Source organism: Melanostigma gelatinosum, assembly GCF_949748355.1.
Source record: "Melanostigma gelatinosum genome assembly, chromosome: 21".
Classification (NCBI taxonomy): Eukaryota; Metazoa; Chordata; class Actinopteri; order Perciformes; family Zoarcidae; genus Melanostigma; species Melanostigma gelatinosum.
Genome location: NC_136654.1, coordinates 1,808,934 through 1,824,343, shown reverse-complemented (window position 1 = coordinate 1,824,343; position 15,410 = coordinate 1,808,934). Strand labels below are relative to the sequence as shown.

Sequence of the window (15,410 nt, the reverse complement as noted above, 5' to 3'; positions counted from 1 at the left end):
GTTGTGCATGTGACAAGTAGACCGCCACCACTCATCCTCGCCTCCCTTTTGACTAAATGTGTGTGTTGCAGACAGGTGTTGACCAGGTGTGTCCGTGCTGCCGCAGCGACGTGTGTGCATGTGTGTGTGTGTGTGTGTGCAGATGTGTGAGAGTGAATGCACATGTGTTGGTGTGTTTTGGGGCTGGAGAGGAGATATATATATATATATATATATAAAAAGAGGGTGGGTACAAAGATGGCTACTTGTCATGCGGGTCTACCTTCCTATGGGCGCTTTGGGGATTTTCAGCTCAAGCGATTGAGGAACATTGCAGTCAGTCGTCCCTGTTGTGTGAGAGGAGACAGCTTTTATCTTCAAAAATGGTGCATTAAACTATTCGTGGTAGATTTCACCGGTTTTTCCAATGGAAGGTGAATAAATGAAGCTCTCAGGATACACGATTCCTCAGTTTGTTTCCGTCACAATGATCCAGTGATGATGGTGTTTCCTAGTTGTCGACTTGTGATTGTGAACCTTCAAAGTTCCAAACAGGAAGTCAGCCGGAGGTCGGAGTGGCTCCGTGTGTCGGGACGTTACCGGTGACGGCTTTAATGTTCGTTTAGGATAAAAAGCAGGAAGCAAAGTGGTGAGAAATGTGAGATCATTGATTGTTTAGATTCATGTGTAACCTGATGATGATCTTTCATTGATATCTTGATGCTTTCACTCTAGTCCTGCAGACGTGTCTAACGTGGAGACGTTACATGTAAACTGCAGACAAACAGCATTATGTGCCCATGTGGCAGTTTAAAACGGTAATGAGTACAGCAGACATAACGAAAGTTTAACCAGAAAGAAAAAGATTGAAACGGAGCCATTCTCCCTGTGAGATAAACTACTTTAACGTCTTTCTTTCTGTATCTGCAGCGGAGTTTATCTCCGATAAACAGGCCTGAGATCAGTGTTAATGGCCACATTGACTCCTGCTTGCTCCTGTGCTCAGGTCACCCTTCATGCAGTGATGTCCTATGAACTCTTTCAATGAGGAGTTGTTGTCTGTTGTTGGTCTGAATCATGGTGAAATCAATCACCAAATCAGCAAATGAAATGTTCCCTGACGGCAACGGGCCGCCCCTGGGTTGGCATGAAAGCGGTCCAGAGATCGGAGACCGGATGTTTTGGTCAACCGAGGAACTGTTGGTGTTTGTGATATTCATCTTTGTCTCCTCTTCTAAATTTAAAACGAATCTAGAAAGATTTCTTAAAAGTCTTTCTGGAGGGTTCCCCTTCTAATATGAACTTTCTCGGTCAGACCTCACTGTAGCAAAGGTTCACACAATAAGAAGTGTGAAAGTTGTTGTTAATGGAGCGTGATGTTCTGATTAATAGATTCTATAAATGTTAAGACTTGGAGGAAACCGTATAACATGGTTTTCAATACACTTTAGTCAAGTTAGTGTCAAGAAAGTCCAAACTTTCTTCAGGCTGAATACTTATACATCATTTTTTATATTTTTCATCTGCATGTTCTCCATGTGGTCACCTGAGTCAAACAGATTCTCTAAATGGAAGTTAGACACTCAACAACATGTTACATAAAGACAGAAAGGCTGAACTCATCTGTGCTTTTAATTTGTATTTAAATGAATGCAGTGCCGGTAAAATTGTTGCAAATCGTTTGTTTTACAACAGTTATTTCTTCATTTGTTGACTTTGACTTGAACTGTGATTTACATGTTTGACAAGGAACAATATGTATTTAAACTGTAAAAATATATAATTTGCTGGTACAGTACAGAGGTATGGCACAGGGATTGTTGTTGACACTATTATAGATTAAATATTATCCATCGAAATTTGAATTATTCCGTGTTTATGTGATGAGTCGGCGTCAGAAGTTTCTTTGTAATTATGTAGTTGAGCTTCTGTAATCGTCCCCAAAATCAAAGTAGTTGGTGAACTTCTTTCTCTCAACTGTCAAAACACAAAGATGCTTCTATTTTCTCTACTATCTACTATTAATTGTTTGAGAAATGTTGCTAACAGGCTAAACTATAAGAGAGATGGAGACATGGCCGGCTGTTGGGCTTACTTTCTGTAACCAGTGTAGCATTAAAGCATGGTGGAATTAGCAAGATCACTAGCGGACGGCTGGCTACTTAGCTAGCTTGCTTATTGCGCTATGCTTTCATGCTACACTGGTTCCAGAAAATGATCCAAACAAAGTTGCCACTGGTTTGTTGTTTGCAATGTGCTTTCCGACATTTTTTTCCTAGGCATGAAGTTGTTACATTTTTACTAATTTAGCGGCTGGCTAGTTAGCTAGCTAGCTACCATGCTAATTCCACCATATTGTCATGCTACACTGGTTACAGAAAATGAGCCCAACAGTGTGCTAGCGCTGGGTCTAACAATCCATTTGCGTCAATTGGCGACACTAGAAGAGCCAACTCGCCGCCAGGAGAGCATGCGGAGACTAGCTAGCTAGCTGACTCGTTAGCTAGCTGACTAGTTAGCTAGCTGACTAGTTAGCGAGCCGTCCTCTCCGTAACACTTGCGGTCCCGGAGAGTGAGTGACTGTACATATTGAGAGAAACTTTCCTCAGCCATGATACAAAAAGAACAGAAGTGCACAGTGTTTGCACATATAACTCTTATGCATCAACTGAATGTCAAGGATGCATGCAGCCTCGGCCGCTGTGTCTCAAACAATCAGGAGGATGTTGACGCCAACGTTGGCCTCCTCCCAGACAAAGTGTAAATGGCAGCTCCTTAATCCAGTGTGTGCATCGCTTTAATCCAGCTCCTGGGTCCACGCCAGACAACTCTGCACCTCGGGAGAGAGCGAGGGGTGGAATTCAGGAGCTCCATCATCAGCGTGTGTGAAGTCACTGTAAACATTTGATTAATTGCTGAGAAGCAATTACAAGCAATTAAAGTCCTATTATTATGGCAGTGAAGGACAATGCAAGTTAATCTGGCTATCATCACAATAATTAGCCCATCATTTTCTCACCAACCCTAATGTATGAAAAAAAAAAAATAATAAAAAGGCAATTTATTGGTTTGTTTGCTTCACTGCGATTTGTGGACATTTTGTGCCATACCGCACGCTCTGCATAGAAATCATGAACCATTTTAACCTTCTTCAGTCACTCTTTGTGGTGTCTCCACATTGGAGCTGAGTGACGAAGCATTTTCTCTGGTTCTACCCAGCCGGTGATGTTTTGTAGTGTTGGTGTTCTGCAGCTTAACACATGAGAAAACGTCTCACACTGGCTCCCTTTTCCCTCCTCTGTCACCCTCTCTGTCCCTTTTCTGTCTCCTTCGCTCTTTGTTTTTCTCCCCCCTTAGCAACAACCAAACTACTGGAGCTTCAAGGTCAGTGCCAATACTGTGTGTTTGTGTTTCAGCGTAAATCTGTCCCTCTGTGTGGATTTGTCTCTTAATAGGATAACTTCTCATTGTGTTTTTGCATGCCTGCTTGCCTTTTTTCTCCGTTGCATTCAGTGTCGGTCACATGTCGGCGCACACTTTTGTGTTTAACTCTCTCTTGCTGGGAAATTTCTGTCTCAGCAAGTAAACTGAATTCTTTACTTCAAATGGAGATTGATTGGTGGCTCATAAGTGCTGTGTTTTGAATTGAAGGATAGACTGAATCCTTCTGTGTGAAGTACGATGTGTGGTCCAGTTTAGCCGGAAAAACATTTGGTTGAGTTCTGATTTCTGCTGATTGTCTGTCTGAGGTTAGAGTGAAGGTAACATTGATTCAAATAGGTTTGGTGTTGTGCTCTTTGACTGCTGTTCAGAGCATTGTAGGCTGGATTAAAAGATGTGTTTGTGTTTTAAATGTGCATTCTCTCTAATGTCCATCAGGGGGCGACTCCTCTGGTTGTATAGAAGTCTATGAGAAAATGACTCTACTTCTCTCTTGATTTATTACCTCAGTAAACATTGTAAACATGAGTTTATGTCTCAATCTCTAGTTTCAAGTCTTCTTCAATACAGCATGATGTTCATTTAGTACATTATGGTCCATTTAGAGTCACACAGACCATAAAGCAGGGGATGCTTTAGGGCGGGGCTACACAGTGATTGACAGGTCTCTACCACGCCGTTGTCCGGAAGTTGTCCGTGTTTGTACTTAGCTCCGCCCTCTCGTGTCACTTCTGATTGCAAAAAAACAAGATGGTGACTGCCAACCGAATGGATTTCCACGAAGCAGATATTTTCGTGGTCCCCATTGGAGGAAGCCTAATGACTTCGGTACTTATCTGACATATCCTTTAGCGCCACCAGCAGGTCAAAGTTCTCCCTCCTCCTGTAAAATATCTCAAAATCTACTCGATTGATTGTCATGAAATTTTGTCTAGACATTCAAGGTCCCCAGAGGATGAATCCTAATGACTTTGGTAATGATCTGACGTTTCCTCTAGCGCCACCGTGAGTTTAGCATTTGTGGTTTTGAGTTAAAACCAGATAGATTGATATTACAACATAAAAGATCATCTGACATCATCGATTCGTGCCCTTAAATGCTGCATGTGCTCGCTGTGCAGCATGCGCCTCTTTTTCCTTTATTACTATTCAAGCCCGGTACACTGTAGTTGTGAAATTGCACTTCATTTGCCTCACTTGCAGGTTTACCTGCTTCCAGGCCTCGGGTCAGTTTACACCTGGGCTTTTACTTGATTGTCAGCAGGCGGAGAGCTTCTGAACGGTCCCAAATGTAGAGCTGGAGACGGCTGTGGAAGTGTAATCTGTACTGTATTAAAGAGTTTCTACACATTTCTACACAGCTTTGTTAATGCAACACATTTAAATATGCGAATAGAACCACAGATTTCTAAATTCACCTTCATTGAGGTAGAAATCTCAAACTAAAGCTAGAACTATGAAAGCCATCTGGGAGATGGCCTGAGAGGTAAATTAGAAAATATCAGTTTTAGTGATTTGGGGATTCTAAAGTAAAGATTTTAACTGGTTCGTAAGGTGAAACCAAACGTGTGTGAATTCAAACGTCAGTGTTTCCTTCTCATCGTGACAAACTAATGCCAGACTGTTGAGAGCAACTAAAGGCTGTAATGCATTATTGGCTCCACCTGAGACTGAGCTGAATACATGATGCTGATTGAACGCAGCCTTCTGACCTCTCACTGCGATGTAGCCGCTGGGAGGTCGTGCTGCTACGCACACGCTAACCGAAGCACTTACTGCAGCGCACCGCACTTACAGCACGAAGTGATGCTCTGAAAGGCTCTCTGCAGACCTATCGCTGATCCAGCCAACATCAATACTTCTGAAATGGAACAATGGAAAAGCGGCTGCTTTAGAATTGAATAAAATATAAATGTTTCAAAGAGAACATGGCTGATATTCTGTGTTTTTGTTATTGTCCATGAATCCCATGCAAACACCAAAACAACAATGAAGTATTGAATGTATCAAAGCCTGATATCCCTTCTTCCTCTGAGCCGTTGAGCTCCATTAAAAACACATCAGTGAGCCTCACTGTTGTTCCTGTAACACACACACACACACACACACACACACACACACACACACACACACACACACACACACACACACACACACACACACTATTTCATTTATAAAAGTGCTTCAAGAAAGAACTACCCGAATAAAAACGTCTGATAACACTAATACATTTCAAATAAACACATAAAAGCACAAAATCCTTTTATAAGCTTCTCTGTAGGAATAGTTTCATATCCCCGGCTGAAAATAGTCCCAACGCATGAACTCCTGTTTGATAAAAACTACAGCTACAGAACCAAAATAAATTGTTGGTTTGAGCGTCTTTAGCGTCTGTACTCATTTCACACTGAAACTGAATATGTCAGCGGTTTACAGTTGCAAAAAGGATTCCGATCAAATTCTTCACATTTTGATTGGACGGCTAAAGAGTGGGCGGGCTCAGCCTGACTGGAGCTACAGAGGACTGTGACTCCACACATGAATCCCACCTCTCCTCTCGGCGTGGCAGGTTGAGGCAGAGACGATCGCTGAACAGTACTCGTCGTATTTATTTGACTGTAATGTGTATTCTGGATATACGTAAACCTTCCCCCTGTCATGCCATCGTTGTCATAATCTCTCCAGTCTGTGTGCCGTGTGTTCTTCTTCTCACTCGGTACGTTTCCCTCGTCTTTCTTAGCTCATGACGAACACATGAACACATCGTTGTCTCTCCCTATTTGTTGCCGGTCGGCAGCTCATTGGATTGGCTATCGCTCCCCTCTCCTCCGGGGGAGTCGGGGGTGTCTCGTCTCCTCCGATGCAACACAAACCCCTGCAGCAGTGCCCCCGCTGTGTGTGTGTGTGAGTGTGTGTGTGTGTGTGTGAGGGTGTGTGTGTTTAATAGTCCCCCACTGGTCCCCTTTGATGTTTCAGTGGTTTGCCAGCTCACTAAGCGCACACACAAACACGGGAGATACTCCCACTGCAGGAAACACATCATACATTAGCGAGACATGTTATATTTGATGCAGCCACACACACATACATGCACACATGTTCATGCACACACATACATGCACACACATGTTCATGCATGGCACAGAGCAGTGTCTGGTGAACACGGATTCAAACAGCAGCCTGCTGTCGGGAGCACAATGGAGCCGAGCGCTGCATAATTCTCTCCTTTTCAATGCACCCAGCTTCACGTATACAAATATTAACGCCTCCCGCTTGGCGTCTCTTGTGCTCTCGTCTCCCGGGCCGTTGTCTTCTCCATCCGTCCTCGTGTGGAGGGAAAGGGATCCGACTGATCCAGTATTCCGGTTTCTCATCAACCGCCTTCGTTTCTGCCTTAATTATCGAGAAGCAAATTTTTCTTCTGCTTGTTAGAGCAGAACCTCGGAGGAAATAGTTAATTTCAAAGAAGGATCATTGTTTCGCCTCCAGAACGTTCTATAATACCACACATAAATACCTCATTTGCATATATATTACCAATCGGCCTGCTTTATGTGTTGGAATAATGTAAATGACGATGGCGCTGCGGCTGCTGTGCATATGTTATTACCGTTCAAAGGTTTTGGGACAGAGTTGTTTAAACCGTCTTTAGTGGTGCAGTGAGAGAACCTGTTGTCATCTTCTGGGTGTGTTACTGACGTGTTTATACAAGGTGGGTCGGCCACATTGCTTCCTTCCTCTTGTTTTTTAAGCTGCCTCTCAGTGTTTCCCACCAACTAAGCAGCCGCCACAGTCTCGGTTGGACCGCCGTGGCTTCTTCAGAATGAACCGAGAATATTTTGACCCTCCCGGCGCGACTGTCGACCGGTTCAGACTGTCCTCCGGTTCAGACTGTCCTCGGTGTGTCTACGGACCATCTCTTGTTTACCACGCTTTGTGGGTGGGGCCATTCAAATCCATACAACCAATGTGTTCATGATAAAATCAATTATTTACAAGAGAAAAACATCGATCTTTCCTCTTACCTTTGTTGTCATAATGCTCTAGATTGGTGCATTTCATTTGAAATTGTACAAAATGTCATTCCGGGTAAGCAGACCTCCCCAGAGGGTCTGAGGTCCGCCCACCACGGTGTCACCGTCACTACGTGTTGTTTATTCAGAAAGAGGACAGTTATTCTCTCTTGCTGACTTCTTGTCAGCAATTATATATTCTGGGATGCATTTTTAAAGACGTACGTCTTGAGTAGGGACCAGTGTCCACAGACAAGAAACGGACTACGTTCTGGTTTTGGTCTTTTTGTGACAAGAAAAACAACCCAGAACATCTCTTATCCTTTAAGTCCAGACATCCTCAGTTGGTACCAACGATTCATGCCCACTGGAAAACACCACGGTAGGAGTCACGGTAGATGTATGTTTGAAGGATCATACAATCATGCTACATATTTTTGGTATCAACCAAGTATCCCAATAATAGCCTCAGAAGCTTGAGAATTATCAAACGACAGCGTTTTCTCTCTTTTTGCTTCATGGTGTCATAGATTTTCAGTGACTTTCCAAACAGCACTGTACAAAAATAGACATTTTACCAATTCGATTTTTCAGTCTTTAACAAGATGGAAGATAACGAACAGAGTCGTCTGCAAACATCCACCAGAAAACAAGCTGTAAAGGATTTGTCACCTCAGGGAGGCTCCTCTGTGCCTCTATAGTCTGGCGTTCACAACGAGACGGAGCGTCTTCTGTACAGAGGCGTCCCCAGACGTCCATACGTGTCCCATCGAGCTAGCTCAGCTCTAACCCATTCACACGGATGCTTTTGTTGCCCCGGTGCTGTCTTGCTGTTGATATGAAGCTCGGTGGAAAATCGCTATTCCCCAATCTGACTCGGAGAATAGCCGGAGTGTTTCTCACAACCGCTAAAAGGCTTAAGGAGTCCGACCGCTGCAGCGTTTCCCGACTGGCGCGGCGCCGAGGCACGTGGCCAGAATCACTTATTGACACTTCACTGCCATCTGCCAAGACTGCAAGGTTTGCTCAGCAGACGGCACATTATTAAAAGCTGGTGGAAAGCAATAACGGGATGAGAAGTTCCCTCTAGATTTATACGTGAAAGACGATTATCTCTCCGTATAATAATATCTGAAGTGATGTAGAGATGAAACGGGAGTGAATGGCGTATTAAACTGCAGACTTCGATGACTGTGTGGCTCGCAGGAGCGGTGGAGGAAAATAACTTCATATGTTTGCGGTAAAGGGATAGTTCGGATGTTTTGAAGTGTGGTTGAATGAGTTTGGAGAAACAGACCAAAGTAATGCTCTTCTGTGGACGCATTTTAGACTCCTAAAATAATAAACAATGGTTTATGTGAATGCTATAATTACAATATCAGTACACAGAAGTATTGCTACTTTACTTCAGTGAAAGGTGTGATTCCTTCCTCTACTCCTGCTGAAGGGTGTTTACTTTATAATAGAGTACAAGTCAGGAGGTGTCAAGATCAAACCTAGACTCCAATCATCGCACAAAGTCTATGAAACCTCAGATCAAACCGGAGTTCAGCGGGGAAGTGAACAAGAGGTTGGCTTCCTCTCACTTGGAAACAAGTACCCTTGAGCAACACAATTAACCTCTGGCTGCTCTGTGGGAAGCAGATTAGCACTGTGGATGAAGTGAAGGTGTCATGTATGCCTCTCCTCCCTCAGGCTGTCGTTGTAGAGACGTGTGCTCTGTCAGGAATAGATGCATTGTAAATGATGAGTCATACGACATGACTATGGTTTAATTACTGAACTAAAACCTACTGCGCACAGTGCTCAGGGGCCCAAAGTATCAGGGGCCCCTCTGGCCTTCATCTGGAAAATGTCAGTCAAAGAGACGAGTACCAACCAGGAAGAGATGCAAAATGATCACAAAGGAACACAAAACGACTAAGAAGAGACACAAAATGACTGCAAAATGACAAGAAGAGACAAAATAACTACAAAGAGACAAAACGACTAGAAAGAGACACTGAATGACTACAAAGAGACACTGAAAGACTACAAAGAGACACTGAATGACTACAAAGTAGCACTGAAAGACTACAAAAACACACTGAATGACTACAAAGAGACACTGAATGACTACAAAGAGACACTGAATGACTTCAAATATACACTGAATGACTACAAATATACACTGAATGACTACAAATAGACACTGCATGACTACAAAGAGACACTGCATGACTACAAAGAGACACTGAATGACTACAAAGTAACACTGAATGACTACAAAGAGACACTGAATGACTACAAAGAGACACTGAAAGACTACAAAGAGACACTGAATGACTACAAAGAGACACTGAATGACTACAAAGAGACACTGAATGACTACAAAGTAACACTGAATGACTACAAAGAGACACTGAATGACTACAAAGAGACACTGAATGACTACAAAGTAACACTGAATGACTACAAAGTAACACTGAATGACTACAAAGTAACACTGAATGACTACAAAGAGACACTGAATGACTACAAAGAGACACTGAATGACTACAAAGAGACACTGAATGACTACAAAGTAACACTGAATGACTACAAAGAGACACTGAATGACTACAAAGTAACACTGAATGACTACAAAGTGACACTGAATGACTACAAAGAGACACTGAATGACTACAAAGAGACACTGAATGACTACAAAGAGACACTGAATGACTACAAAGAGACACTGAATGACTACAAAGAGACACTGAATGACTACAAAGTAACACTGAATGACTACAAAGTGACACTGAATGACTACAAAGTAACACTGAATGACTATAAAGAGACACTGAATGACTACAAAGAGACACTGAATGACTACAAAGAGACACTGCATGACTACAAAGACACTGAATGACCAAAGAGAATCACAAAAAGATGCATTATGACTACTAAGACTCACAAAACAACAACAACAAAAAGAGGCTGAACAACTGTCAGGCCTGTGTGTCTTGCTACTGTAAGAGTGTCTTGCATGTGTGTCCAGGGCCTCGCTATCTCATAATCCATCTGTGACGATGGACACGGAGTCCCGCTAGCTCGGTGCATCTGTTGACCGATTCAGAAGCTCTCACAGTTATCAGTCTCACTGGAAAGGAATGTCTCGGTCAGCAGTAATGCCCGTGAAATCTCAGAGTTTCGGGGGCGTGGCAGATGTTTGTTGGGGGGGGGGGGGCACGTTACAGCTGCCTCATCAATCAACACCCTGTGTGTTAGCTGGTGGGAAACCTGTCTCTGACCAGCCAGTCGGTGCTTTCTAACACTCAGCAGAGGATGAACAGGTTCACCAGCAATAGAGAGCGCTGATAATCCTCTGAAAAGACTTCTTACATCAGAGTCCAGGAGAGGAGCTAATGAAGCTCTGAAGACTAAACGAAGAGGCTCTTTTCACGCGTAACATGCTGGAAGTAGAGGTAAGGGTCAACTGCACTTAAAGTATTTAATGTGCAGCTTCTGAAGCTGCTGCTGGCTGGTTCAGAGGGAGCTGAATCACATTATAAACATCTGGATGTTTCTCATAACTAACTTAATCGGGTTTTTAATATCACCCTGTTTGTGGTTAGAGCTGCAACTCTTATTGAGAGTCATTATCGATTCATTCTGTTGATTACGTTGACTTATGTTTTGTTGACTTCCATCTTGTTTGGGCCTCAGCAGACTCTGTACGTGCAAAATGAATATTAATAATAATTGCAAATTCAGGAAGGAAGGTGGAGCAAGGTGAATTAAACCTTTTCATCGTCTTCCTTCAGTGATTACAATTCATTTGCACGACTTGTTCTGCCCTCATGAAATTCATGGAGTCGCTCATGCAAGGAAAATACAAACGGACGTTTCTGTCTGACTGTGTGTGCTTTCACATCTCAGAGGAGACGGACCTTTAATGCACATTTTGCAGCAGCTGGTTCAACGTCAGAGACCTTTGTGCCGTCCGTTATGTGGCCTAAATATATCCGAGTCAAACAACGCCGTGATGCGCAGCAGTTTGTTACTTTGTGCCACAGATGCTTTTCACTGCGTTGAGCGAAGCCCGACTTTAGGCGACGAGCAGAGGCTCTATATCAGAAGTCGGTTTGTGACTGCTGTTTCCAAGCCTCGAGTTTGGCATTTTGTCCGGTGCCATCTTTGGTTTTTGGCGAATTTTTAGGCGACAAGAAGGTTACGACTAACTTTCATGAAGTTATAAAGCCAAAACAATGACAACTCCCAGACCGGACAACATCGTGGTAGAGACCTGTCAATCACTGTGTAGCCCCGCCCTAAAGCATCCCCTGCTTTATGGTCTGTGTGACTCTAAATGGACCATAATGTACTAAATGAACATCATGCTGTATTGAAGAAGACTTGAAACTAGAGATTGAGACATAAACTCATGTTTACAATGTTTACTGAGGTAATAAATCAAGAGAGAAGTAGAGTCATTTTCTATAGACTTCTATACAACCAGAGGAGTCGCCCCCTGGTGGACACTAGAGAGAATGCAGCTTTAACACATGAAGCTTTGACTTCACTCTTTAGAACCGGAGGTTGCCTCCTAAACACGAGCAGATCTCTGCCGCCAAAAAAACTCCATTTGTTATAGCTGCATTGTTGTAAGGTTGGAGACAGTTGGGCTCAAAGATGCTGAAGAGCCAGAAACAGATAACAAAAAGGAAAAAAGCTGTTTACATTTCCCATAAATCTGGAGAAATACAGGAGTGTTGTGAGATCAGGAGGAAACAATCGGGAGAGGGAAATAAAACCCGGAGTCTCCAGGGAAGATCAGGAGGGTTGTCAAGCCTCTGATTCTCATCTACCATCTATTTCCTGTCATAACTCATCACTGCAACAGAAGCCACTTAAATATGACAACTGAGTCGAGTGGGAGGGCGGGGGGTCCACTGAGACGTCCTGTTTGGGTTTTATTGACTGTTACTGTGGGAAATAAAGCACCAGCGTTACCCAAGCTTGCTTTCTTTCTTTCCACCTGAAGAAAAGTTCCTCTGCAGCAAATCTAAGAGAAAATCCAATCGAGTTCTGGAACGACTTTCTCTCTCTTCTGTTTGTTATTCTTCTTCTTCCGGCTCATTTCATCCCCCCCCCCCTGTGCATATAAGCTCCGCCGCGCTCTATTGCTAACCTCTGTCTGCTCTCTCTTTACTGCACACTTCACTAAACACAAACTTTATAATTCCCCTGTGTGCTGCGTTTCTCTCTTCTCCTCGGCAGCTCTCGAAAGTCTCGTCAGCCAGACGCCGCACGCCGTCTGGCTGACGAGACGAACTCCGAGACCGTGAATCTGCAAAACACACGAGAGGCAGCACACATGATCTGTCCGGGGCTGTTGGATGTGTTCGCTTCATGCAGAGAGAAGCGAAGCCCCAGGAGATCATGTGGTGCAACAGATTTGTATGTTTGCATGCATGTGGATTTCATCCTTCACGTCTTTTGACATCGATTTCCTAGATGTTTGCACACACACACACACTCGCCGCTCGTGAGGAGCGAGCAAAGAGCGCAGATGCGAGAAGCGGTCGCAGTCGGCTTCACGCGGCACTGTGGGAGCTCATTACCGTATTCTGTGGGCCGGGGAAATATCTCGTCAGTCGGATTCATTAGGAGCCGAACCTGCTGCAGCGGCTCCCGGTCGACGCTGTAATGAGAGGTCCTGCGCAATTTGGGCTCCCACGGCGGCTCGGATTGGACAGGTGACACATGGCTGTAATCTGGATTCGGGAGGGAGGCTCTGTTGCGGTCATTAGCGTCACAGAGCATCGCGTTTGCTCACTTCTTTTGTCTGCAGAATAACATTTGTTTTATCTTTAGAAGCACCTTTCTGCACACCTCCCCTCTCTAATTGAAGCATTCTTAATGAAGCAGGCACTCTTCTGGGCGAGATGTTTGGTTTGTCTAACCTGGCTGCTGCTCTCGTCTGAGGGGCTCTAATTGTATCTGCAGCTTCCTCTTTGTTGCCGGCTCTCCGTCTGAGCTAAACTGTTTATTTTGTCTTTTTTTCTGCCACTCTTTGGTTTCCCAGAGGCCATTTTGTCTGCTTGTGTCTGTGCGTTCTACAGTTTCTCATCTTAACTCATTGATGACTGCATCTGCCGTCACAGCAGAATAAGATGCTTCATCTGTCTTTATCTCTTCTGCCCCCCCCCCCCCCCTACTAACTTCTTATCTCGTGTCTTGCAGACTCGCACACCACGCGTGACTCGACTCAGCCCGACACAGCCGGCTCTCGCCGACCAGGCCAGCAGGGTTTCCTTCGCGTCGGCGGAAAATCTGGGGACCATGTCGGAGTCCGATATGCCGATCGGCTTCAACCGGATGAACCGGCTCCGCCAGAGCCTGCCGCTGACCCGCTCGTCCAGCCAGGCCAAGCTGCGGGCGCCAGGTCAGAGTGCTGTCTTTAAGAAAAGGCCTTCACTCTGTGCTACACTGTGACCGCGATGACACACGCGGGTCCGTCTGTTACACCAGCTGCAGTCTCTTAAACTCCTCGTATTCTCTCGTTGTCGTGTTTGTATTAAAAACACCATGAAAGTCATTAAGATTGAGATAAAATCATCAAAATAGAGAAAACAACATTCCATCAGTTCAGTAAAAGCCATGAGAGAAAAGTGAGTCTTCTTCGTTAGTTAGCATAGCATTTAGCCGCCCCACTGTAACTGTCAAGAAAAAATGCTATTTTTATAATCACTGGGAACTATTTGACATCTTATATTGTTAAAGACGATAATCGAATAAACTCTTTGATCACTTTTACAATCAGTGCGATTGTAAATTCTTCGACTAGTTGATTTAATCGAGTTTCTCCACAGAGAGTCGCACAAAAGCATCGTTTTGAATCTTGTGTTCACCAGAGATGTGCTCATAAGTTTCTTAGGAATAAGTAATTCCGCATGAAAAAAGCATAAAAAACACTAATTGACGAAGAAATCCTCGACATGTGTCACCTAATTGACTGAGAAGGAGCCTAACGAGCGTTTGAAGCTTAAATCGTGAAAGTAAAAGTCGATCAAGCCTTCAGCTCAGAGCCAAACACACGCAGGACGTGTCCGTGCATGTACACTATTCATCTCCTTTGATGCTTTGGACAAGACGCATTAGCTGTGCCTTCATAGCAGCGCTCTCTTGCACAGAATCTCTTTATTTGAGTTGACTGAAGGCATTACGTGTTCGTCTGGTTCAGCCCTCTGAGAGTGAAGTCAAAGACTTGAGTCTATATGAGCGCTGAATACAAACAGAGCTGCGTAATGTTTCCCAATGATCTCGCCGAGCTCCCCGTCATCTTTCATTAACGGCTTCGGCGTCTTAATAAAGTGTCTCTCAGGTGATGCGTTTACAGGCGTTAGAAAAGGTGGGACAAAATGCAATCATTTCGAAAACAGCTCTCAAACGACCGGCAGAATATTGAAGCTTTGGTAATAATATGCTGGTTTAATGCAACTTCTAGGTGAGAAAAAGCTTCTTCTCATAAAGCAACACGTGTTACAAAGAAACAACAGTTTTCTCTTTCTGCTCTTAACACGACTTCACACGCTGGTGAGAACCAACACTGTTCACGTTGCTGTTGCAGCTTCCAGCTAATATGAGGATGATAATTGGGTGTCGTTCATGGGACTTTACTTGTTGTCATAGGTGTGATGCTTCTGAGGAGAATGAAGCTACTTCAGGAACAATGTTGTTTAGCAGAAGTAACAAGAAGCGTTTCATGATTTCACTCTAAATGCTGAAGAGTCAAAGTTTAGATCCTTATATGCGGCTATTCGTTCGCTTTATTGAGTTACAGATTTTAGGTCAGATCGAATATATAGTCTCCTTTTTTGTGCTGTCAGTTGATTTTGATCCCAGGCTACAGTGTTTGTTGCATTGGTTCCTGTTTATCTGTTTTTATCGAAGAATCTTCACATTCCTCGGCTCCATCCGTTTAAATTAAAGACTGAAATCAAGTGTCAGGTT

At 43.8% G+C, this 15,410-nt stretch overlaps 1 protein-coding gene across 1 annotated transcript in view; it reads left to right on the top strand.

Moving 5' to 3' along the window:
- srcin1b (SRC kinase signaling inhibitor 1b) overlaps nucleotides 1-15,410 on the top strand; it is a gene marked incomplete at its 5' end in the record, with an annotated part of 57,545 nt that overhangs the window by 20,784 nt on the left and 21,351 nt on the right. The window contains 2 exons of the mRNA XM_079292940.1: nucleotides 3,337-3,363; nucleotides 13,641-13,842. Coding sequence (XP_079149066.1) covers nucleotides 3,337-3,363; nucleotides 13,641-13,842 — 229 coding nt within the window. The remainder of the gene's footprint in view (nucleotides 1-3,336; nucleotides 3,364-13,640; nucleotides 13,843-15,410) is intronic.